Below are 27,500 nucleotides of genomic sequence, written 5' to 3' on the forward strand. Positions count from 1 at the left end.
GGATTAATTCAAAATATGATTTGTGTAAAGACATTTTCATACTAAAAAATAGTTACTAAACCTAACACAAAGAAGTTTATTCCTTTAATATAATTCAAATAAATAGATTAAATATTAATATATGTTTTGTAAACATACGTCTTTTGTAATTTTATGTGTTTTATAATTTTATTTATATTTTTTATTATATGTGTTTCTTTAATTATATGTGTTTGTCTGTTACCTAGGTGACCTGTGTGTATGTGTTAAAATATATGTTTCCGTGTGATTATGTTATCATTAATATTGTTTTCTTTTTTCATATTTGTGTTGATATGACAGGAAATGGTCACGTGCTGTATTACATTTTATTTAATTTGTTCAAATGATAAAATAGATACATTTTTAAGGTTTGTATTATAGATGTTTGAATCTTAGCATTATCATGTTAAATGGTATAGACTGTATTACCTATAACTGTTAATATTGTACAGTTGTTTCAATACGGTATATATTGGAGACTTGTCATTTAGTATCTTCTAGCATTTTTTGCCATTGCATGAGTTACTTATAGTCTGGACGTAGGGGGGGGGGGGGGGGGGGGGGACTGTCACCTGGAAGGGTAATTTATATGGGTAGTATGTTTGTGTACCTGACACCCTTCAGATACAGGATCTGCCTGTTGATCGTGTCAACTAGCGGACAAAATTGCATTTAAGCCTCTTTTAGTTGGGCCCCTGCGCGTGCTGTAACCTCACCGTGGTGCAGGGGTGTAACATTCTCTTTGAGAATGGCCAATACAGCACAAAATTGACGTTTTGAGTAAAATTCAGTATCCGTAAAATTCTGTGATATTTGTGTGTTTGTACAGTTCTTTACACTGTTTTTGTTTAAACCTTGAATTTTTATATTGATGTTGATCATCACTTTATTTATTTGCATTACCAGTTTGACACCCAATAGCCGATGTATGTTTTCGTGCTGGGGTGTCGTTAAACATTCATTCATTCATTCATTCTTTTAGTTGGGTATCCCCACTCATTTGCTCCATGCTCAGTTAAGTTATAGCCACGATTATTGTATCGTCGGATAGCTACATGCAATAGCTTTCCAATGAGTATAAACACGTGACCTAGACTTCATTCTTTAGGTACAAACACACTAGAAAAGAAATCCTACCTCTTAAATTTCAAACAGATTTTTTCAAAAAGTCACGTTTCAAATTATGTGATATTAAAATTATGGATTTGTTGTCGATATATTATTACTTCGTAGTTAGGCCAATGTATCCACATTAAACTGCATATCTGTTTTGAAGGTAGACATCGCAATGCAAGGTGTTTAGAAGTAAAAATGTTTATGCATACCAATATCATATGAGAACCGGCTAAAAACAAATGTGGCATTTGTGTATTAATGTTCATGCATTGGCTGTCGTTCATTTTATTTAAAAGATCGGTATCACATAAATAGTATCCATTTACAAATCTTTATCACCGTCATGCATTCTTTAAGTACATTCACACTAGAAAAGAAACCCGACTCCTTAAATTTCAAATAGATTTCATTATCTTTTTGTCACAAATTCCACATGTTTCTGGAATTAAAGCTCGAGATGAGGTTGAGTGAGCATGAAACCGAAGATGATGCGAGCTACCGTCGCGAGATGACGAAACATCTGCTTTTGGGTTTCCAATATTCTTTGCTTTAGTGAATTTTTGGTAACATTGTCGATGATATCCATGCTTTTGAGGATCAAAGTGTAGGAATTGGGATTAATTCACATTGTTTAGTAGCCTATGTTGTTCTCAAGAATCCAACTGATGTGGGACTTCCTTACATTGTTAGAGTGTGGAGGAACTCTGGCCACTACGTGGAGTCACTTTAGTCCGGTGACGTCAAGTCAGGGTAATAGCACGAAACATACTACTTCCAGGAATACCTTCTTCACGCTTTCTTTTGAGACATTTCTTTCCTGACAAAGACTAAGACAAAATAAACAAAGTGAAAGCATGCCAATTGGATTAATATATAAACATTTTCAACATTACATACACAAGTAGTTTTTAAAAAAAATATATGTATTTTATGTCCTATAAGCCTGACCCGGAAATGTTAATATGTTGAAAAAGACTTCATAATTTTGATATCACATAACTTGAAACGTGACTTTTGGAAGAAATATATTTAAAATTTAAGGGGTCGGGTTTCTTTCTAGTGTGTTTGTGCATGATGATGATACAGATTTGTTAATGGACACCACTTCAACTAAACTGAACGACAGCCAATGCATGTGCATGAACAATAATACACACATGCCACATTTTTAGCCGGTTCTCATATGGGTATGTATAAACATCTTTACGTCAATACACGCTGGATTGCGATGTATACCTTCAAAATAGATATGCATTTTACTGTGGACACATTGGCCTAACTGAGAAATATTACTATATCGACAGCAAATCGATAATTTGAATATCACATAATTTGATTGAGGTGTTCTTACTGTATGATTCGATCACAAGCGACAAGTCGCGACGACTAATCGCATAATGAGAACGCCCTTACATGCAGTAACATAAGAGATAAATATATTGAACCTTTTTATTACAATAAACCATCAACATTTAAATTAACGCAACTACTGTCCAGCGACAATTCAAAACAGCTAATTAAACTGTGTAAGTATTTGAAAACTGCTACCACGCATAGAACAGACAACATTGATACATGACATATGTTATTATATTGTATAGTATTGCTATGCATGCATTACCCATTTACTATAGAATTTTATCGATTGTAACCCGATGCTACATACCATTCCCCGCAGTGTGCACATTATATTATTTTATATATAAATATGTATTTATGACTACAAAATGTATATTTTTTGGCAAAAAAAGAAAGAAATGTGCATAGCTACATGTACAATACAAAATCGCTCATTTGAGGGGCCGTTCAAATATTACGTAACATTATTTTGGTCAAAATTAGACACCCTTCCACCCCCCTGTAACGCTCCATAACGCTAGACTATATACCCTCCCAAATATTATGTAATGCTTGGACACACAAACACACACACACACACACACACACACACACACACACACACACACACACACAACGTCATGCGATGAATGTAATATAAGTTTAACGTACTGTTTTGAGATTTGGGAAAGCGCAGATACGCATTTCAACTTTATTTATAATCATTATTGTGCGTATACGTCTAGCTATAATTACCTACGTATGGGTATGGGTAACTATATTTACGTGCCCCTATCCACGAGGGTTCAGGCACGCCCACCCCGGACTCAGCCTCTGACATCGCCAGTTGTCGATTCCGGGGCGGGAATTACCTACGTTAAACATTGTCGCCGTGACAGAGCATTTATGAGAAAAAAAACGTTTAGTAATAAATAAAGAGCCTTACGTAACGTTGTTAAATACACCCTGTAACAATACAAAACGTTTGTACCTGCACCCACTAAGCCCCTCGAGCGTTACGTAATATTTGAATGGACCCTGACCTCTAGGTCATCGTACAGTGTACCTGAAAAATAACTTGTATAATAGATTTATTGAATGCATAGTTAATGATGTAGGATATGGGCTTTAAATCCTGAATGGAAAAATGCGCTCGGGAAGCCTCGCGGAATTTCCCTACGACATTAACTATATATATCGCGTCGCATCCACCTACAGACATGTTTTTTTTTTAAATAATTTCAGTTTGGTTTGACTTACGAAGAAAAGCAAAAATGTTTTGGAAATAGCAAAATATGACTATTTTCAGGGGCGCAAAGAGGTTTGGCTGTACCACTTTTGTGTGATGGGGGGGGGGGGGTACATTTGTTGTATATGTAAAAATGTCCCTCACAGGTGAATTTGAAAGGAGGGTCTGGCAACTTCGAGCCGTACCACTATTTTTACACTACATAAGAGCTGGCAAAATAGTTGACGTCGATACCATTACGTTTGATAAACTTATATTTAAAACACTGAATTTCTGTCGTATGTAAATATAGCTTGTCAACGTGTTGGATGTTGATATCTATTAAAAAAAATTCACTTTGACAACATGCAATCATTACAATATCATAATAATATCATTAACGTAATTTTCTTACCAAAGAGGTATAATTCAATACGATATTAAAATTATTCACCTTCATGCATGCATTATAATATGAATGTGATATCATAATAATATCATTAACGTCATATTCCTACCAAAGAGGTATAATTTAATACGATATTAAAACTACTCACCTTCATCCATGTATTATAATATTATAACGATTCCTCCTTCTCAATACGTGCCAATCAACAAACCAGTGCTAGAATTGAATACAATACAATTTCTTGAACATCTCTGTCCGACTTCGACTACTCCTTTCCGTCGTAGACCTCAAACATTAAATTCCCAAATAATAACCAACAGTTAAACTTTCGAACTAGCAACTAAAATAATTACACAAGTCAATCTGTTTCACAGTGCTTATTTAAGTGTAACAGCTCATCATTAAAATTTAAATATAGTGTAAAGCTAATTATAGAGTAATGAATTCACTAAGGTTTATAACTATCTTCCTTTAAGTTAGCGGAAGCAAGTCAAATATTGAACTTGACATCATCCAGGCAGTTGCAACATATTTTGAATATACTAACTGGATGATATAAGAATACTCAGTGTACCTTGATCACCCTGACTGTCATTCAAGAGCCTGATTTCAGCCATTGGCATACCAGAAAGACATACCGGCAATCGACAGCAAGTTGGTTTCATGTCAAATCAACTGTATGTGCTTTTGTGCCATATTGATTTACATGTGCTAGTCTCAACCTTAATCAATGTCATCAGATTCATTGCTGAGATCAAATTCCTTGCTAGCATTAGAACAATCAGTGCATTTACACAATGCTGTACAAGACAGACCGTTTGTGAGGCAAGAGCAGCTAGCAGAATCGCACGACCCACGGCACCCACATTTGATGAGCTCTAGAACTGCTTGGGGAGCTGGTTCTTTAAGGCACCTGACTGGTTGATAATCCCCATTAGAGGTGATCTCCCATCCATTTTGGGCAAGTTCCGGAAGCTCAGACATTGATGAAGTGTACGACTTGTCTCTTAGTACCATATAGTTAGCTCTAGCAATGTGTGGTAGGAGTGCTCCCCGCGTTGGTGGGAGCTTCTCGCCATCAAGGTTTTTTTTACGGAATAGTTCCCATCGCAGAGCAGGAATGGAGCCTATGTTGGTCTTTGTTGAGTATACCTGGCAAACAAATCTTTCGATTGGTCGATACCTCACAGGCATATTGCCGTCATCTAGTAATTGTATTTCCGTAGCTTCTCCTGCATCCAGTTCATGGCCCATGCCAGCAAATGTCTGCACAATTTCATCATTTAGAGGTAGTGAAAGGAAGACTGAAATCCATGTCTTTTTGGAAACCCCAACGAATTTCCCTCCCCAGTCTGCACCAGAGAAGTGATGCAAACCGATCAAAGCCTTTGACTTTTCTACTCCTAGTGCTGATACTCGGTCACACACATCAATTGTCCTATATTTCGCTCCCTTTCCAGTCAAAAAGCGAAGGGTTGTAGGTGACTTTAAATGTCCATTTGCGACCAAGTCCATGAGAAGAACTAGTACATCTGTGTCAGGAGACGACACGTCTATTGTTTTAAACTTCGACTCTCTGATAATATCAAGAACATGTAGTGGGATCATTGTATCCGCCTCTTCATGGTTATGTGTCTTCATGTCTTGTTGAAGAAGCTCAGAACGGTTGGATCTGATTTTGTCAGTATAGGACACAACCAGGTCTTGGTTTGTGTCCTCAAATGCCTTTAGAAGAGCTTCAGCCAGCAACTCAGTCAGCAATCAGACTGAGCTGTGCTTACAACCGGAAGTGACCGCAGGGCATCTTGAATGCAACTTGAATGATACCACTTTTCTTGAGCGTGAGCATCCCCGGGTTCATGAAGACTGGATAAACACGTTCTGACGTGGTCGTCAGTTGTTTTCTGCTTTATGTCGAGAAGTGTTTGTCCTCTGTTATCAGTTGTTACCATGTGAAGCTCTTCCTTACCTTCATACGAACATGGTGAAAAGACACACATTTTTTCCTTTGGTTTTGAACTGCTTGCTCTACGAAGCCGACTTCGATCACCAGAGGTTGACGGACGTCCAACTTTACGCGGAGCTGTCATGTCAACCGGGGAACATGACCGGTTTGCTGCTCTTTCAGTAAGCAGTTTGTTAACAACAGTTTTTCTACAGTTTGAATGATACCGAACCAGATTAAGTTCAGGTTCAGTTAAGTTTGTCATGTAATCAGCTAGAAGCTTTAGTTCAGGTTCACCCAGTTCAGCTCGTTTTACGGCATAGTCCTTGATTGATGTGATCATATCAAGGCTAGGATTAGTCACAAAGCGACCAGAAGTCTCTCCCTCGTTGCATATGACACATCTAGCTGAAATGTCATCTGCCATGTTGATTTCGATTTGCTATCTACAAGCTATCTACCATCTACTTTATACAATCTATACTGATGACAACAGCGCATGCTTATGATGAACCATGGCCTGAAAAATAAAGAAGAGACTGCTGATTTGAAGAACCACGATTGACCTTGACGAAAGAGAAACACATGAAGATAATATTTTTCCATGTTACCTTCCTGAAAATAGAAAACTAAGGGGTTAGGAAAATGGTTCTGCTCACCGCTAAAGTCATTCTGCAAGTGTAAAAGCTCTGAAAGAATGCAGAAATACATTAGTTTATCAAGTTGACCTTGACCTAAGTGCATGACATTGACCCTGATGATCTAAAACACGAATTGTGTGTGTAGTAGTTACATGTACTAGTATGTACTTTAATATGACTTGCTAAAACTCAAATATCTTGTTTTCACTATAAAAATCTCGTATTTGTGATTTGACCTTTACCTTTTTTGGTGACCTTGACCTCATATGACCTTGAACCATATCGTAAAAGAATTGCCATTCGCAAAACTATGGGTCTAGACACTAAAGGCAATGAAATAATGGAATATGTTGTTGAGATGTGCACAAATATGTTTCACAGCAATCAAAAAAAGGTCAAGGTAATTTTGGGGTCATTTGACCCCTTTAATGGGGTCAGAAAATTTGTTACCGTCCATTTTTGAATTCTTTACAAAAAACCAAGCCAGAATCCACCCCTATCTCCATTTGGGCATTCAAATCCTACGGAAGCTAAATTTATGACATAATCTACCACACTAATACAATAATCATGGCTATAACTTAACTGAGCATGTAGAAAATGGCTATTAAACATCTGTGTACGAATGAAAAAGTAAGATGTAAAATGAGTTGGGGTACTCCACTAAAAGAGGCTAAAGTGCCATTTTGCGCCCTATTTGACACGATCAACAGGCAGATCCTATATCTGGAAGGTGTCAGCTACACAAAAATACTACCCGTATAAATTCCCCTTCCAAGTGATGCCCAACCACCATCTACTCCCAGACTATTATAAGCAGTGAGATTTTTATTTGCTGAATATTTTATTTGTTAAAACTTACTAAAACGTTTTCATTATTGGTGATGTGAATACATTAATATTCATGTTAAATGGACCGTCCTGAGTTTACTGCCATTGTAAGATGTTTCTGACTAATAAGGCCTTTTAAGTGACTACTATTACACTTTAAAAATGCTTCTGGTTTAGAACCTCTGTGTCTCTATATCCAGTTTCCTTCTGGAAAACTGTTATCCGTAATCAAGACGATATAATATCTCTGCACAATTCATAATGGAGAGTCGAATGGGCATTTGGCAAAATTGTAGTTGATTCCAGGAATATCTACCGAGTGTCTCGTCTATAGGACAGTCACTCCCGAGGAGATCCTTTACTGGATCGTTCATCCTTCCTGCACCCCAAAGAGGCCTGCCACTTCCAGACTAGTTTTACTAAATCAACCTAGCACAGGGCAGATTAACGTACGATTTTTCCTAAAGGTGACGCCACACGATACGAGTGTTTCGTACGAAAATAGCCGATTGCATACCAAACGATGAAATTGTAATGTCTTGTCAGTCGGCTATTCTCGTACGAGGTGATCATATCGTGTCGTGTCACCTTAAAAGTGAACCAGCACCATGTAAAATCTCATAAAAGCTTCAACAAGCTGGTGGAAGACCCTTCGTAGATATCAGTCCAGTCTGTAAAATAATATGTTCATGGGTTCAATAGGTAATGAATTTTTTTTTTTAATTTTCAAAACGCTAACAAGAAGAAGCAGAGTTTTGCTTTATTTTCCTTCTACTCTGCTGACGTATTTGGCGGCCATGTTTATCAATAAATGTCAAATAAAACATCACTTCCGCTTCAGCGATAAGACCATTTTCTTCGAGTGCTGATACAGACGTTCATTTCTAATTTAACCCATGAATGAAGACGTTTGTAGTTTTCTTTTCACACAAACACTTCATCTTTTCTGAGAAAATTGCTTTTGATATTTTTTAAAATGATGTTGTTGTTTATGATTTTACGGTAAAGTTTGTGCACACGTAGTAACTGAAATATGAGGTCAACAGAAAGAGAAAAGTAAACAATAACAAGAATGTATTTGAGATTTAATTTTGTATAATAACATAATTATAAATACCAACAATTTAAATGTAATTAATACTTATTGTATGAATATGTTTTATATACCATTTCATAAATTGATATACATGTAATATGAATATAATATATATATATATATATATATATATATATATATATATATATATATATATCAAATGGGTTTATGACATGGATATCATGTGTAAGTTATAGGATATATATATATATATATATATATATATATATATATATACATACATACATACATACATACATACATACATACATACATACATACATACATACATACATACATACATACATACATACATACATAGATAGATAAATAGATAGGTATATATATATATATATATATATATATATATATATATATATATATATTTATTTATTTATTTAACTATCTATCTATCTATCTATCTATCTATCTATCTATCTATCTATATATATATATGTATATATGTATGTATATTATACGTCCGGGTAGGCAGTTCAGGCTGCTGGACTGTGTCCCCAGAACAGCGTGCTTGAACCTTAATTGGATATATTCAAGTCATATATTTATAAGTAAGTAAGTAGTATACATACTCTAGACTATATATTAAATAATTTAATTAGCACATGCCAGACTTTTTATACATATTATATTTATATTTAGGTGACGTAAATGTATCAGTATTACTTCTTTATATCGTATTTACGGTAACGTATATATCTGATGTAAAAATTGTTTTCTGTATTTTGATTTTAAACCATCTTACTGACCATTTCTCAATTACTGTTCGCTAAAATATATCAACATTTTACATCATCTCTTCTTTCTTTTTCTTTTTTCTTCATTCATCAGGGGCTTCGGGTGAGTATTGTGGTTATTTATGAATAAAATATATTCCTGAATTATATTAAACATATAGAATGTGTTATTGTTGAAAATGAAAAACATGCTGATTTAAAAACACTGTGGAATATTTTTGACGTAGCCTGATGCGCGGTCGGTCTAGGATCGATCCCCGTCGATAAGCCGCTTGGGTTATTTCTCGTTCCAGCCATTGCATTACGACTGGTATATCAAAGGCCGTGGTATGTGCTATACTGTCTGTGGGATGGTGCACATAGAAACTATCTTGCTACTAAATAAAAAATGTAGCGGGTTTCGTCTCTAAGAAATTACCAAATGTTTGACATCCAATAGGCAATGATTAATAAATCAATGTGCACTAGTGGTGTCGTTAAACAAAACAAACTTTACCTTTTTCATCTGATCGCTTCAAAACGAAAATGTTTCTGATCGGTTCAAAACGTAATGGAAAAATGTAACAGGTTTCATCTCAAGACTGCTTGTCACAGTTATCAAATGTTAGACATCCAGCCGATGATTCATTAAAGCCACACGCCCTAGTTCCATCCAGCGAAAATAAATTATAATTTGGTTAATCTACAAACCTGTAACACACTTAGATCACGTTTTTATCAAATAAAGTGAAAAAGCAGGTTTTATATCGATAAATACCATGGGAATCCCCATGTCCCAATTGCTTGAAATAATTTTGAAAGTTAGTATTCTGATGTCACCGGTAGATGTCGCTCGAAGCACAACAATGCCTACGTCACGACAAATTTCACAGAGTGCGCACTTGGGGTGCGTTCCTTTCACCTCTCCTAGACATGTTCCAACTGTTCTGTCCTGGTTGTATCCCCTCTCCAGATATCGTAAGACTTAGCAAAAGACCGGCCTCGGTGGCGTCGTGGCAGGCCATCGGTCTACAGGCTGGTAGGTACTGGGTTCGGATCCCAGTCGAGGCATGGGATTTTTAATCCAGATACCGACTCCAAACCCTGAGTGAGTGCTCCGCAAGGCTCAATGGGTAGGTGTAAACCACTTGCACCGACCAGTGATCCATAACTGGTTCAACAAAGGCCATGGTTTGTGCTATCCTGCCTGTGGGAAGCGCAAATAAAAGATCCCTTGCTGCCTGTCGTAAAAAGAGTAGTCTATGTGGCGACAGCGGGTTTCCTCTAAAAACAGTGTCAGAATGACCATATGTTTGACGTCCAATAGTCTATGATAAGATAAAAAATCAATGTGCTCTAGTGGCGTCGTTAAATAAAACAAACTTTACTTAGCAAAATTATTGGTTTTAAGGGTTTGTAACGTTTTGTATTGAGCCACTTACTTGTCTGAACTTTATTGTTACTGAAAATGTTCACGAACTGTGAAGAAAAATCTCTCAAATGAGCAACAAGCAAACGACAACAAATCGGATGTTGAGTGTGCGAACCGTGCACGAGAAAACAAACCGAACCAAAATGATAACGGTCACGTGGTATACCAATGTCTGTGACGTTTACACAGGAAGATTCCCTCTAAAAATAGATTGGACCTCGCTTGCTTAACGGTTTTTTCTCGAATGCGCGCGGCTTTTTAAGAAATAAAAAAAATGCATTTCGTGGTTTTACAAACATCAGGATTACTAGGATTACCAAAAAGCACTTCAGGTGAATGGAAATGTGTATTCTAAATAATACAATGTAAGTAAAGTGCAATTTTATTTGTGAAAAAAATGGGTTTAATAGCGAAAAACAACGCCGTAATTGTTAACAACTAGCCGTAACTAGGGCGTGTCCCTTTAAGCAATGCGTCCTATTGATATGGACCGGCCTCGGTGGTGTCGTGGTTAGGCCATCGGTCTACAGGCCTGTAGGTACTGGATTCGGATTCCAGTCGAGGCATGGGATTCTTAATCCAGATACCGACTCTAAAACCTGAGTGAGTGTTCCGCAAGGCTCAATGGGTAGGTGTAAACCACTTGCACCAACCAGTGTTCCATAACTGGTTCAACAAAGGCCATGGTTTATGCTATTCTGCCTGTGGGAAGCGCAAATAAAAGATCCCTTGCTGCCTGTCGTAAAAGAGTAGCCTATGTGGCGACATCGGGTTTCCTCTAAAAAAAACAGTGTCAGAATGACCATATGTTTGACGTCTAATAGCCGATGATAAGATAAAAAAATCAATGTGCTCTAGTGGCGTCGTTAAATAAAACAAACTTTACTTTACTATTGATATGGGGGCGCTCGCTTAATGGATCCCCTGGACGATGGAACATGTGGGTGATCCTACGAGACAGTTCTTCAGGTAAATACTCTACTGCTAAAGTACATCCTAATCATCGCTGGAGTCGTCAAAGGGATATATATTTTTTTCTGCTTCTGTCTAATTGAGTATCTAAATATAAATTTAGTTCCGGTTTCTTTGTCTGAATATCTTACGGCCTCCGCCATGCTGTTTCCGGTTTCCGCCCTACCTCGTTTCGTAACAGTTTCACGATATATTGTATAGGTCTCATATGTGTTTGTCTCGCGACGTGATATTAAAAGCTTGGCCATAGCTGAAGCCGTACATACAACACATGGTGTAATGAATTATAATAATTTGTCAGAATTTATATTTATGATAAGCTTAAGTCTGGGTCCTATAAAATATGTGATAGGCAGCTGATCTGTACAAATCTGATGCCAGTATTATGATCCATACTGTCGTAGTCTGTATATTTAATATATTTTGTATTTAATTGATGTTTCCAAACTAATGAAGATTTAAACAATATAGTTTGATATAGATGGTGTGTTAAACCTTCACAAATCTTTAAACTGCGTGTTAAATCTTACTGAATTAATGTTTCCACACTAGCGTAGATTCAAATAATATATTTGTCGTATTTAGATGGCATGAATACTTTAATTTTGTTATTTCCACTGTGCCCTTTTCAGCCTCTTGTTTTCTGATCCATCTTGTTTTTCCTTCTAATTCTGCTAGCATCTCTAATCTTTCAAGTTATTTTACCATCCAACTCCACTCCCAAGTCCTTGTCTGTATATCCACATAATATGTTGTCATTCGTGTCATACACCTGCCAACGTTTGTTGTGCACATAAGTTTGATTATTTCAAATAATGATCAGTGGTCACGTGTTGCACTGTTAAGAAGGGGATGCAACCACCTTTTATATTTCCTTGCTACCGACTGTCATTTGCAAATGATGATGATGATGATGATGATGATGATGGTCACATTTTCACAGTATATATATATATTTTTTATACATACATACACAGATCAAAATTAATATACTGTGAAATAAAACAACAAACCTCTTGCCAACACGTCATTGAACCTCACTCAGTACTAAACACTCAAATTGTTTTATACATGTATATATATGGTAATAAATACTTAAGATACTGTCAGTGGTGGATGACCTAGAGATATTTATTCAAACAACTTATGGTATACACTCCATCTTTTATTAAATTCATTATATTTGATTTTATTGGAATACATTTTTTTTTTTCTAATGTATAATAAGAACGTATATGATCCATCTTGTTTTTCCTTCTAATTCTGCTAGCATCTCTAATCTTTCAAGTTATTTTACCATCCAACTCCACTCCCAAGTCCTTGTCTGTATATCCACATAATATGTCTGTATATCCATCTCCCATAATATGATTGTCATTCGTGTCATACACCTGCCAACGTTTGTTGTGCACATAAGTCTGATTATTTCAAATAATGATCAGTGGTCACGTGTTGCACTGTTAAGAAGGGGATGCAACCACCTTTTATATTTCCTTGCTACCGACTGTCATTTGCAAATGATAATGATGATGATGACGACGACGATGATGATTATGATGATAATAATGATGACTTCGATAAGCATGATGATTATTATATTCATAATCATTTGTCTTTAATGTGTTTGCATATCTGAGTATCTGAATAATATAATAAATGTGTCTTATTATTTTATTAATATCTTTTTATCTTCTTCATTTTGCTTTCCTCTTTGGATAGTTGGTAAGTTACTTTCACTTGAGCATTACACATGTGAATTATACTAAGTGCATAACTGTTAATAACTGACAGAAGTACTGACCCTGTCCTAAGTGTAACTAATATATTTATTCTACATTGTGTTACAGACATATTTGACTTATTACACACTCTTGCTGTGTATTCGTTTTTATTAATGGAAATACATTGTTATAAAGCAGAAACAAACACAGTTTTTTTTATAGAATAATATTCCTAATTTATCAAAATTATTAGAGGTTTTTTAATATTGGACAAATGTCTTTATGGAAGCTTTATTAGGGTTCGTAGCGGTCTTTAAATTCCTTGCAAGTCTTTGAATTTGAAAAACAAATGATTTTTTAGGTCTTTGGAAGTCTTTGAATTGCAATAACAGTCTTCAAAAGTCTTTAAATTCTCGTATTGTGTTCATTCTTTTATTTTACTGTTTATTTTGCTCAATCAACATCAATACTCTGACCTTCTTTCTGCTGGCGTAGCTACATCATAACACAATACTTTTACAGCTGCATTAATTTGATATTTCCCAGTTACAAGGTTTAAACTGTCATGATACTTGTAAAAAAACCACAATTTCGTGCTATAGACAGCAACGCAAACAAACTGATTTGGTATCTTTATCGCATTCTAATGTTTTTGACCGCTGTGTAAAAATCTTTGAAAGTCTTTGAATGTGTTTGGTATTTAAGGCTATGAACCCTGTCTATATACTCATGTTTGTACATGCATTTTAAAATTTTAATTCTTGTAATTTTCTTCTTTTTCTTGCCGCATAATAGATGTGTGAGGTAAGTTGCATTTTTATTAAAATTACTGAAAAAGAAGCATTAGAAACCAAGACATCAGCGAACGAATGGGTGTTTTGTGACACCCCATCACAAGCATGTCGGCACTTCGGTGCCAAGCAATAGTGCATTGTGTACTTAAATGTACAATTAAATGTTTAAATATCAGTCTATATAGATGACCAATAGTGGTTTTGTAAAACTAAAGTAGTGTATTCAATTCCTCAATCTCGCGCGGGCGCTATAAAGTGGCAGTCGTCCTACAGGCGGTGTTGGAACCATATATCGCGATCAAGATCAGTTCCTATCTGTAGACAGAGCACGTTACAGTAAATGAATGAATGAATGTATGAATGTTTACCGACACCTCAGTACAAAAATAGATCGGCTATTGGGTGTCACACAATGGTACAATATCATGGCTACATACGTTTACGACTCTGTCATAACCATCTTCTTCTTTTTTTGGAATCATTCTTATGCAGATTTACTGTATTGAATATACTAATACGAGATTCATAATCGTCATATATGTGAGAAATTCTAATATACACGTGTTAGTTGTATCGTCAATTTTCTTAGAAAACAATGCCTTCCTTTGGAGGTTGAGGTTCATTTAAATAAATCGAGAGAAAGACAACGCGTTTCAGTTACGTAAGCTATCCTTTTTAATGAACTTCAAGATATCTTGTATATGCACGTTTTCACACAGTGACACATGTAAACTTTACTTTCCTATATATAGTTGTATATCCTTGTATATACCAAGTATAACACTTCTAGTCATTTACGTCACATTGAAATCAGTATACTAAAGCTGAATGGAACTGAACTAATTGAAGTGAACTGAATTGAACCTAACTGAACTAACAAGAACTGAATTGTATTGAACTGATCTGAATTGAATTGATTTGAATTGAACTGAACTGAATTGATCTGATCTGATCTGACCTGACCTGACCTGACCTGACCTGGCCTGACCTGGCCTGACCTGACCTGACCTGTAATAATACATATTGAACGCGCATGGCAATGATAATTGCAGCTAAAACGTGTAGCACCTAATGAAAAATACGCACACGAATTGTATATATATTTTTAGGCAGAAAATTTAATATCACCAATATCTTTAAACATTTTTGAGTAATATACTACCTTCCGTTCTATTTTCTAAACCATATAGCATTGTGTCCTGTTGTTCAGAAGAAATGTCATAGTTTATAATATGTCTCGTGTGTCGTGTCATTAAGTATACTACGGTCGTAGAAAATCAGTAAGATGCATTAATGAAACGAAATGAGACGAAACGTGGGAAACTGAGGTTGGCAATTTCAAAATATACATTACCGTACTGGGCAGCAAGAGATCGTCAAATTACCAATAATTACAACTCACCAGCAAAGGTTTCACCTAATTGTTTTTTTTGTTTTTTTTTGTTTTTAGTTCTTGTGGGGGGGGGGGGGGGGTTTCAAGGCGTGCCGCATTGATATATAATTATTGCTTTGATTTATATTCTCTGAAAAAGGTTTTGGCTCGTCTGTAGTCAGTCATAATTGTTTATTTGTACTTTAAAGCACACTATAAATGGTCGTTTAAATACAACGTATCTGGTAAATGAAACATAAAATTGTAGTAATTCATAACAAATGTTACATTTTACATTTTCGAGTGGTAATGAAAATAGTAAATGCCATAACTGATCAAACTTAAACATGACATTAGACTGGCTAGTTCTTCGTTTACTTCTTTCTTACTTTTAGTTTTGTTTTCTTTCCTTTTAATTTTTGTCTACAAAATATTTAATATTAAGTAGATGCATTCCATAGTTTCAAATTGTAAGAGGTTTTCGCAGTGACCAGGGCCATAGTCAGCGATGGAAGCGGTGGTTGGGGATATGTAACGGTAACCAATATGTGTGTCTCCAGATATCATAAAATCATGTTTTGAGCTAATCAAACTTCTTAATTTCTAACAGAAAACATTTTTCTATATGCATCCTTCATACTGTCCTGTCCTTTAATGTTTGTTTATACTTCGAGGAAAAGACCCCAGCAAAGTGCACTTAGGGACATTGAAATATGCTCGAGATAAGCCTCGTATTCGAGATTAGCATGCTCGAGATAACAGTATTTAGTTTCGTAACATTACATAGAAAAATTGCCGTCACCGGCACTGGACCTCGATATTTCAATTTGTAAATTAATAAAATGCTTTCTTTTTTTTCACAGGCATCACCACGAGTAAGTGAGTTTATGTTATCTTTTTTGTTAGTTTGTGTTTTATATTTATTGAGCAGTGTTTGGTCCTACATGTTGTAAGAAGTGGGAAATTCTCTGTTGTTGTAGTCCACAGAGCAGTAGGTTCTCGCACATAGGGTCACCGGTTCTAATCCCAGAGATAGTTAACCATAAAGCTTAATTTTAATAACTGTAACATAAGTAGAGATTTTCCAAATACGTGTATATTTGTGTTTAACGGGGTTTTTTTTTACTTTTATTACTGTTATTGTTAATTGTGTTTGTTATTGATATTCATTTTGCTGGAGTGGGTTTTTTTTCAAATTTGTTGTTGCTATTGTTGTCAAGTTGTTCTTTTTTATGTTGTGATTTTTTTTAAGTTACTAGTATTGGTATCTGTGTTTTGTGTATGTATGTGTGTTTATATTTCTGTTGTGTGTGTGTGTGTGTGTGTGTGTGTGTGTGTGTGTGTGTGTGTGTGTGTGTGTGTGTTCTATTAAAAGCAAGTTTCAGCAACTTCACTTATATTTGATATAAATAAAGACAACTTAATACCCAAGTGGGTCTGTTAATATATGGAATCGAATGGCGATATTAAAGCCGATAATTGGAATACGATTACATAGTTTCTTAAATGATTAATCCATATGCAAAATTGGAACCGGCCACTGTGCTGTAGTGGTCACATCATTGGATTTAATGCTGGTCAGAACTAGGTTCGTCTCCAGGTACCGACTCCCATCCAAAACACGTTTTAAGGAATAATTTTGACACTGCACCAGTTTTACTCTCACTAACCACGAACAACTAACAAATTAATCAGTTATTTGAACTGAAATAAAACGAAATGCAATAGTAAAAGTGAGACTTCGTTGTGTTGGTATGACACTGACGGGTGTATTCATTACGGTTCACCGTGCAAATATTTATGAACGCATTTTGTTTATTAATTGCAGGATTGTCCCGGTGGAGTGAGTATTGATATTCTAATCATACATCAATTCGCTCATTCATTCATTCATTCATTCATTCATTCATTCGACATTCGTTCATTTATTATTTCATTTATCCAATCATTGATTCATTCATTTATTCGTTCATTCATTATTTCGTCCTCTGCACATTGTATTATTCAACACACTTCTTCTTCATCTAATTATTTCGGGGGTTTTTCTCTCATATATTCTGTTTTACACTTTGTCTTTTGAAATATATGGGCCGAATGTACGAAGCCTGATTAATTGAAACGCATGTCAATGTATGTAGATACACGCGTGTCAATGTATGTAGATACACGCGTGTCAATGTATGTAGATACACGCAGGTCAGTGTATGTAGATACACGCAGGTCAGTGTGTGTAGATACACGCGTGTCAATGTATGTAGATACACGCGTGTCAGTGTATGTAGATACACGCGTGTCAATGTATGTAGATACACGCGTGTAAGTCCTAAACATGCTGTGTAAGTTCTGTCCTTTATGGCTTACAAGTCACTGACCTTGGTTTCAGATATACAGTACGTACCTTTTTTTAGGTTTCTCGCATAAATACATTTTCATCTACAACAAAAACCAGGACGACCAAACACACGCACGCACGCACGCACACACACACACACACACACACACACACACACACATATATATATATATATATATATATATATATATATATATATATATATATATATATATATATATATATATATATATATATATATGTGTGTGTGTGTGTATGTATGTATGTATGTATGTATGTATGTTTGTTTGTATTTATATATATATATATATATACATACATGTGTATGTATGTATGTATATGTGTGTGTGTGTGTAGGTAGGTAGGTAAGTAGGTAGGTATTTATGTAGGTATGTATGAATGAATGGATGGATGGATATATATATATATATATATATATATATATATATATATATATATATATTGTAGAAACAAGTAATACATATTTTATAGATTTCGGCACAATGTATTACATTTGTAAATGCAGTACAAATATGAATGTTTGTACTTTATTTGAAACATAAAATTCAGGCCTCGCGCGAGGTCAAAATCATAGAGCGAAGTCACTTCTCTCTCAAACTTTAGACAGGGCGAAGTTTGTAACAGCAGGGAGACTTGAATTTTTAATCCAAAAAATAAAATACGCAAAAAGAAGTTATCTTAATAGAGGTGCAACCTTTACAATCTGTATTTTTATTTTTATTATTATTATTATTATTATTATTATTATTATTATGTTTTACCGTCTGTACTGCCAGTTGATCGATATGTGCTCTATAGTTTTCACATGTCGCGTTTAGAAATAATGAAATGTAATTCATTCTCTCACAAGTTTGTCTTCTCATTTCATTTCATAACTACTCCATGCAGAGTATTGTTCTGGTAGATTAATCTACCACGGCCAAGCTTAGATTACCCAGATGCAATTAAATGCGTTCCACCGTCACAGTTTCTTAATTAATACACTGTGGAGTTGTCAGACTGAATAGGTACTAGTATCCGTTAAGGTGTGAAAATTGCTTATCGGCTGCATATGAGAGCATATACATTAAAAATCAATTAGGACATGTTTGCCAGTATTATTTTATAATTTCGGCATCTGTTTTGTGTGTTGAACTTATTCATTATGACAAAGTCTAAGTAAAACTAGTTAATTACTCACCGCATTTTTTTCACGTCGAGGTCTGCTGCTCCAAACGAATATGTTTTTGTTCAATGTATTTTCCGGTGGAGCATGACATTATTAGTAAACTAAAGAACACCCTCATTAATTGAACATTATGTTTATATTAGGAGATAAAAACGATATGTAGTGATAATTTTGTTTTTGTCTTTCTTTTGCAGTTTACTAAAAGAAATCGTATGCAGGTAATTAATTTTGAGTACACTTCGGTGTAGTTATTGTTGTAGTGGTAAACTGTCCAATTATACACGGTACAGTTCAAACGTATCAACAAATACTAAGTAAACAAGAAAAGTAAAATTAGCATTTAATTTATGTTTCAAATCTGGTTATTAAACTAAATATTATGACTATATGGGAGATTAGTCATTTGTATTGACATTTTATACACATTTAGGTGCTATTTGCTTGTACATATTTAGTTTTATCATTGTATATATGTAGCATAAAATAATGTATTTAAAATTACAAAAACGTTTTGTTTTCTTTATTATTGCATATTTATAAAACAACATGGGGTGTTTATAATTACAAAAGTATTTGATATTTTCTTTTTATTGTATATTCGTAGAAGAAAACGGGATATTTACTAGTACCAAAAAAATTATGTCTTAGTTTTGTGCATTTGAAGCAGAAAATGGGATATTTACAATTACAAAAATATTTAATGTTTTTTTAAATTATTATATATGTTTAGAAGAATATGGATATTTACAAATTTTACCAAAATATTTAATGTTTCTTACTTATTGTGTATTTGTAGCAGAAAATGGGATATTTACAATTATAATATTTACAATTACAAAACATTTAATGTGTTCTTTCGTATGGTATATTTGTAGCAAAAACAGCTGATATTTATAATTACAAAAACATGTAATGTTTTCTTTATTATATATTTGTAGCAGAAAATGGGATATTTACAATTACAAAAACATTTGGCTCAGCTGCTTGCTTCGCTTGAAAGTCAGACTGAAGCAGACGACAGACAAACGTCCAAGTCAAGACTCTGGAACATTCTCCTGTCCACGGGCGTCGTCAAGCGGAGATGAATAGGTCCGTAACACAGAGACGTCACTTACAATAAAGCTGTCATGTGCTACTTGCAATAGAAACAGTTACGTCAGTTTGTTAGTATTACGTATATTTACCATACGACAATAAATACATCTGTTAATCTGTCCGGTGCTAGTTGTTATTTGGTAAACTAGTATGGGAGTAGCAGTTCTGTTTTTGCGGTGCAAGTGGGATGAAATCTCCAGTAAAGGGTCTCCATGGGAGTGACTGTTCTCCTATAGATGAGGCACTAGATAGAGATTCATACAATCAAACACTAGTTTGCCAAATGCCCATTCGACTCTGCATTGTGCAGAGATACGGCTCTGGCCTTATATTACGGTTTTGTCGTTTCATAATTACAAAACGACAGTAAATACGTTAGCTAATTATGTTATTTACGATATAACATCCAATCCGTCCATTAAAGGGACATTCCTAAGTTTGCTGCAATTTTTAAGATGTTATCGACTAACGGAGAATTTTTAACGACTGTAATTACATATGAAATATATTTTTCTGCATAAAATATTAGGGGTTGTATATTAAACATGTTTCTGATCGTTCTAATATTTGTGTTAGGTTAAATTTCATTTTATTTCCTAAAAACATTTTTTTTCGTACGTACTAAATTATTTGAAGACAATCCAGTTTGGGCTTCTTGTAAATATTAAAGGGACATTCCTGAGTTTGCTGCAATTTTCAAGATGTTACCAACTAACAGATACTTTTTAACGATTGTAATTACATATTAAACATATGTTTCTACACAACAAGTTAATGGCTGGATATTAAACGTGTTTCTGATCGTTTGTACTAGGTTAAATTTCATTCTATTTCCTAAAATATAATTTTTTCGTACGTACGAAATTATTAGATGACAAAATCCAGTTTGGGCTTTTTACAAATATTAAGAAGACCAGAAACACATTGAATATACAGAGACTGATATTCTAAACAAGAAACTATATTTAATATGCAAGTTTAATCGTAGAAATATTTTATCAGTCGGAAACATCTTACAATGCTGCAAACTCAGGAATGTCCCTTTACGACGACCAGAAACACATTGAATATACAGCCACTGATATTCTAAACAAGAAAATTTAATATGTAAGTTTAATCGTAGAAATATTTTATTAGTCGGAAACATCTTACAATGCAGCAAACTCAGGAATGTCCCTTTAATTGTGTACTTTTTACGAGTGGCTGTCCTTCTATAGACGAAGCACTGGAGAGAGATTTATGAAATCTGCCACTCTTTTGTCAAATACTCATTCTACTTGGCATTTTGCAGATACACGGTCTTGATGACGGATGTCTTTCAGATTTACAATACAACAATAAATAATATGTCACTTAATTACGTCATTTACAACACAACAGTCAATTATTAAATCATTTACTTCAGTTACTGTACAACAATAACTAACACATAAAAAAAAATCGCTTGCTGTTTTTCATTATGAGAAACCTATGTGGTGACAGCTGTTTTCCTCTCTGACCCAAGACTAAGTGTAATAACCATAACTTATAGCCACGGACCGGCCTCGGTGGTGTCGTGGTTAAGCAATCAGACATAAGGCTGGTAGGTACAGGGTTCGCAGCCCGGTACCGGCTCCCACCCAGAGCGAGTTTTAACTACTCGAAGGGTAAGTGTAAGACCACTTCACCCTCTTCTCTCTCACTAACTACTAACAACTAACTAACCCACTGTTCTAGACAGACAGCCCAGATAGCTGAGGCGTGGGTCCAGGAAAGCGTGCTTGAACGGAAACTTAATTGGATCTAAGCATGAAACTAAGTTGAAATGAAATAAATACAGCCACAATTTAAAATAGGATGAAGTGTCGTTAAAAGTTAATATTGGAATCGCCCCTGTGAAAATGTTCAACGTTTCGTTGACAGGTTTCTTTCTTTTTATTTCTTTAGATTCTGCTAACTGAAGCCACAACAGAAGTGACAAGATAAATGAAAAGCTGAAGCAAAATTCTTCTTTTTGAGTCTCAAAGTCTGAATATCCATATGTTACACACTATACGCCGAACATTGTCCCTAGATGTCTGAGAATCATTTAGCTTTGGCACTGAACCATTGATTTGACCGTTCGCAGCATTTATTTTAACATTTGCTTCCAATACTCTAATAAAGATGTTAAGGGAAAAAAAGGTCACACGGTTTACTTGTATGAAAATTCAGAGCCCTGTCAAGAAAAATGTTTATCGAATGTATTTATAGATTATTACCGTAATAAAAATAACCCCCTCCCCCCCCGATATATTACCAGTATAACTCGAATGAAAATTCAGACCCATGTCTATGATTTCCGAATGCCATGTTGATATAATGTAGAAAACTATACTTTAAACAAGCAACTCCATGTAATTACCGGTTTCACTCAAATTTCCTTTATCTCGAAATTCACTAAATATAGCTTTATTCGTTTGTGTAAAATATATGTTGTAAATATAATATCATACATACTTGATCTCTGTTATTAATGATATAGATAGTCTATATAACGCCATTTGAATATGTTTGAACTAATGGAATTAACGCAATTCCAAGGTGTTCAAACTGTTGAAATACTGAAGCCAAAGATGATACAGGTTAATACTGTCTCAAAATTTACCTAACCAAAATACTGAACTAGCAGAGGACAATCTATCTTAGCTGTATGAGTTTGCAGATCCCTGTATGTGCGTGTTTAGTAGTGGACGTTGTTGTGTATATGGTTTGAACCAATTTCGGATCCAGATAGCGCCCATGATCTTTGTCCTCTACTACCAACCAGCTTAAAGAGACAGTTTCAAAGTTACATAATGACAAAAACAAATTCTTGAGAAATGTAAAGATTATACCTTGAACTGTATTCCAATAAAAAATATTGCATCCAAATAATTCCATTTACTAGTAGTTTTTAAATTTATATTATTACAAAATCTGATAACGGTGGTCAACAGGTGGATACCTTTGAATTTCAATTCCATCTCCATATAGACAAAAGATCTAACTGAATTTAATGGATATGCGATGAAGATTTTCTATATACTTAATATATTTCGCCAATATTCTTAAGAAAACCACTCTTTTCGCCAAGTGACACCGTATTACAATTTTGATATTCTTGAGTTATTTATTCAAAGAATATGTGTGGGATCGATTAATGTGTAGTTATTTCTTACACATATATGTAACAATAGCCGAATATTGTATTTAGAACTTGGACAATGCGCCGTTTCAGCATATAACATTTATACTTTATTAATTTAGATATTATAAAATTCTAATCCACACTGGTATGTTTGGGTGATGGGATGGGAAGGAATGGGGTGTTATTGTTTTGTTACTGTTTATTATTTTGTTTGTTGAGGGTATAGTTTTATGATAATTATTAAATTATTAATCTTTTACTTTTGGGTGTATCGAGGTTTTGAACATCAACGGTATAAATAGTATAGACCTACATATATGTAACTTATGCTCTTTGAAAATCAAGATGTCATTCTTTCGGCACTAAAACATCGGATATTTTGTACACACAGCCAATACAATATGTCAGATTACTTTTTCGCATATCGGAAATGGAAACATCACTTGGGTGCATTCACCTTCAGATTCTCTAATAGCCATAGCAGACGATAATGGATTCCGGTGGACCGGAAGTGTCTTTGAACCGGAAGTATTCATGGCTTTTTTATCAAGTCATAAATATGTTCCTACCTGAGAATATTAATGACTTATGTTCTAACGTGCTGTGACCTATCCTGTCTATGGTCAAAACATTTTGGTCATTTTCTAGCATCCATGAATTAGCTCCATTGATTTTATTATTATTAATATTTGTTATTATTATTATTATTATTATTATTATATCACCATTTATTATTGTTATTGTTATTATTATTATTGTTGTTAAGTTATTAGCTATCGTAACTGTTACATTATACACGTTTTGTTATGCAGCTGTTCACTTCCTTCGTTTATACATTAAAATATGCTACATTATTTTACAGTAAATACTACACGATATAATAAGGATCGGATTACGGGGGCGTCATACCAACCCTACACCATTTTGTTTGGGAAAAATCTTTTATTCTCCTCTCGTAATACTAACTGCAATTACAGCCACAGTTTATAAATAAGAAGTCGAAGATTTTTGTCAACAAACTTATATTAAGTTGTGTACAAAGTAAATAATACTTATGAACATATAAATGTATACATAGTTATAATGTTTATTTGTTGTCTGTTTACTCTCATCGCTTGTCTTTGATTCCTTCTCTTTTCTTTTCAGAAGTATACGTGTACTCAGGCATTAACAATTATAATATGTGTTTGATTTTTCATTTTGAGTTTATTCAGTTATGTAACAGATAGAATTCAACTACATGATAGTACTCTGTCTCTCTCTCTCTCTCTCTCTCTCTCTCTCTCTCTCTCTCTCTCTCTCTCTCTCTCTCTCTCTCTCTCTCTCTCTCTCTCTTTCCATCCCTCCCTCCCTCCCTCTATCTATCTATCTGAATCTGTATATATGTAATATTGATGGGGTTTAAATAAGGTACAGACTCAGCAAAGAAAGGAATGTTTTATTTAAAGACGCCGTCAACACACTTTAATTTGCTGTTATATGGCGTCGGACATATGATTAACAACAACACTAATAATAAGAGGAAACCCGCTGACACCACTCCGTGGAAAACTCTCTTGGATTGATAGCAATAGATCTTTTATATATGCTACCTCACAGACAGGATAGTACATATCACAGCCTTTGATATACCAGTTGCAGAAAATTGTGCAGAGGGTCTTGACTGTGGCGAGCGACCGTTTTAGGGGTGGTCGGGTCGCAGGGGCCGTTCACAATAACCTCTCCCCCCCCCCCCCCTTTGCACATGGTTGGAACGAGAAACATCCCAATGGAACTAGTGACGGGGATCGAACCTGATCGCGCATCAGGCCAGTGTTTTACCAGTGGGCTACGTTCTGCCCTCAAGACTCGAAAAGTCTAATTTAAAACGTTTACTTAATCGATTAGCATATAAGAGTCCAGTCAGCCGTTACCCCATTGAGGCCTATCTTAGGCAAGTTTGCAACGTAACCATACAAGTGAGCAAGAGCTGGAAGAGTGGGTGGACGTAGTTTAAAATGTGCTGAGGTGTCGTTAAACAAACATTCCTTTCCTTTCCTCGTTTTGCGGGGGAGTCAAACTATATACATTGTCCTTGATCGTTTTAAGCCACCATCACTGCGCCTCTGATGTTTGCAGTGCAGTCATACTATTTTAATCATTCTGTTTCCTATCTTACACGCTCTTTATCTCGGAGTATTGATGTCTCAATAAACTGTTAGCGCCGACAAGCGGCCTCGTTACCGCTGTGATCTCTGTTAAAAGATGTTCATTTCCTCGAACTCGTAATAAAAGTGAAGATTTGAGACTCAATTTGCCTGGACTTTTTTTTATCTTTTTTTCGTTTTTTTCTTTGACGACTTGGAGTGTGGGAAATGAGTGGGGTGTGAAAACCGACATGCATCAGTTATTATCAGCGTGCTTTGTATTCTTAAAGGAACATTCCTGAGTTTGATCCATTGGAAGAGGTTTCCGACTAATAAAATATTTCTACGATTAAACTTACATATTAAATATATTTTCTTGTTTAGAATATCAGTGTCTGTATATTCAATGTGTTTCTGATCGTCTTAACATTTCTAAGAAGTTCAAACTGGATTTTGTCTTCAAATAATTTCGTACGTACGAAAAAACAATAGTCCAAGAAATAAAAGGAAATTAACCTATTGTCCGAACCAAATTGTTAACAACTACAAAACAATTACTCTCCTACCTTTAATTGCCGTTAGATTTCCTCCAAAGTTTGTCCAGACACAAATCATAAAAAACCCACTACAAATATACAGATTCCACACACGAGACTGCAACGATGTCGCCGATATTGTCTTTGCTGAGATTGCATGGGGAAAAATACATGCAGTTTTCTGCCGTCTGTCATGTTGCTTGTTTATGGAATACTCTTTAAGAGGGGTGAAAGCCTCCAAAGTATGTGACACAATTAATATGAAATTGATGATCTCTAGTGGTATCATTAAAATAATAATAATAATAATATATTAAAAAAATAATATGACGTCATCACGTTTGCTTTTATATCATAACATGTTATGACGTTGTTAGATTAAGCCCTATCCTTTCACCCCTCTTGAAGAATATTCCATAAAAAGTCAAAATGGCAGCCGATACAAAATTATATGCTTTTTTCCCTATGCGCTCTCAGCGAAGTCGATATAGGTGACATGGTTATCATCTGGTATGTGGAATCTGTGTCACTGTAATGGGTTTTTCAAGATTTGTATCTGGACAAACTTTGTAGAAAATCTAACGGCAATTAAAGGTAGGAGAGTCATTTTTCGTAGTTTTTAACAGTTTGGTTCGGACAATAGTACAAATATTAGAACGATCAGAAACACGTTTAATATACAGCCACTAATATTTTATGCAGAAAAATATATTTGATATGTAATTACAATCGTTAAATCGTTATTCAGTAACATCTTAAAAATTGCAGCAAACTCAGGAATGTCCCTTTAAAGCGCAACGACCGACACGAGTTATTAGAAAGTATAAAATAGTCTTGTTTAAATTATATATTATCGGCCACGGTTGTGTAGTAGTTAATCTGTCGGACATAAAGGGAATGTCCCGATTTTCTGCTATTGTAAAGTGTCTGACTGGCGACGATTAGAAACACTTTGTATATACAGACACTCGTGTTGTAAATGACAAACTGTATTATTATTATTAAATGACATTTGTTATGTGTACTTTTATAGGCGACGTCACACGATATGAGTGCGTCGAACAAAAATAGCCAAGAGAATTACCGACTGACAAGACGAATATTACGATTTATGCAATCGGTTATTATCATGGCTATTCTCGTACGAAGCACTCGTATCGTGTGGTGTCACAGGGATCCTATAATACCCGTAACTGGATGAAACACGATTATCCAAATTTATTACCCATATGGGCTCAAATATACGGGGTAATATTTTTTCGATCTCTGCACAGCGTGCAGATTGCTTCTATAGTCACTGATTGGCTGGCTTTAAAAAGACAAGATTTGATTGGCAATTACATACTGCCGGGACCACTTTTTGTTCATTCATGATTCCATTCATCGGTCAAACTATTACTACG

At 34.9% G+C, this 27,500-nt stretch overlaps 1 protein-coding gene across 2 annotated transcripts in view; it reads left to right on the top strand.

The window, feature by feature from the left end:
• The window catches only part of LOC121382141, a 92,518-nt gene extending 66,791 nt beyond the window's left edge, over window positions 1-25,727 (top strand). For both annotated transcript variants that reach the window (XM_041511649.1, XM_041511650.1), the window contains 8 exons: window positions 9,475-9,483; window positions 13,483-13,485; window positions 14,280-14,288; window positions 16,514-16,525; window positions 17,479-17,493; window positions 19,387-19,410; window positions 20,131-20,281; window positions 22,214-25,727. In XM_041511649.1, coding sequence (XP_041367583.1) covers window positions 9,475-9,483; window positions 13,483-13,485; window positions 14,280-14,288; window positions 16,514-16,525; window positions 17,479-17,493; window positions 19,387-19,410; window positions 20,131-20,277 — 219 coding nt within the window. In that variant the 3' untranslated portion in view covers window positions 20,278-20,281; window positions 22,214-25,727. The remainder of the gene's footprint in view (window positions 1-9,474; window positions 9,484-13,482; window positions 13,486-14,279; window positions 14,289-16,513; window positions 16,526-17,478; window positions 17,494-19,386; window positions 19,411-20,130; window positions 20,282-22,213) is intronic.
• The last annotated feature ends 1,773 nt before the right edge of the window (window positions 25,728-27,500 follow it).

Source organism: Gigantopelta aegis, chromosome 9, assembly GCF_016097555.1.
Source record: "Gigantopelta aegis isolate Gae_Host chromosome 9, Gae_host_genome, whole genome shotgun sequence".
NCBI classification, from domain to species: domain Eukaryota; kingdom Metazoa; phylum Mollusca; class Gastropoda; order Neomphalida; family Peltospiridae; genus Gigantopelta; species Gigantopelta aegis.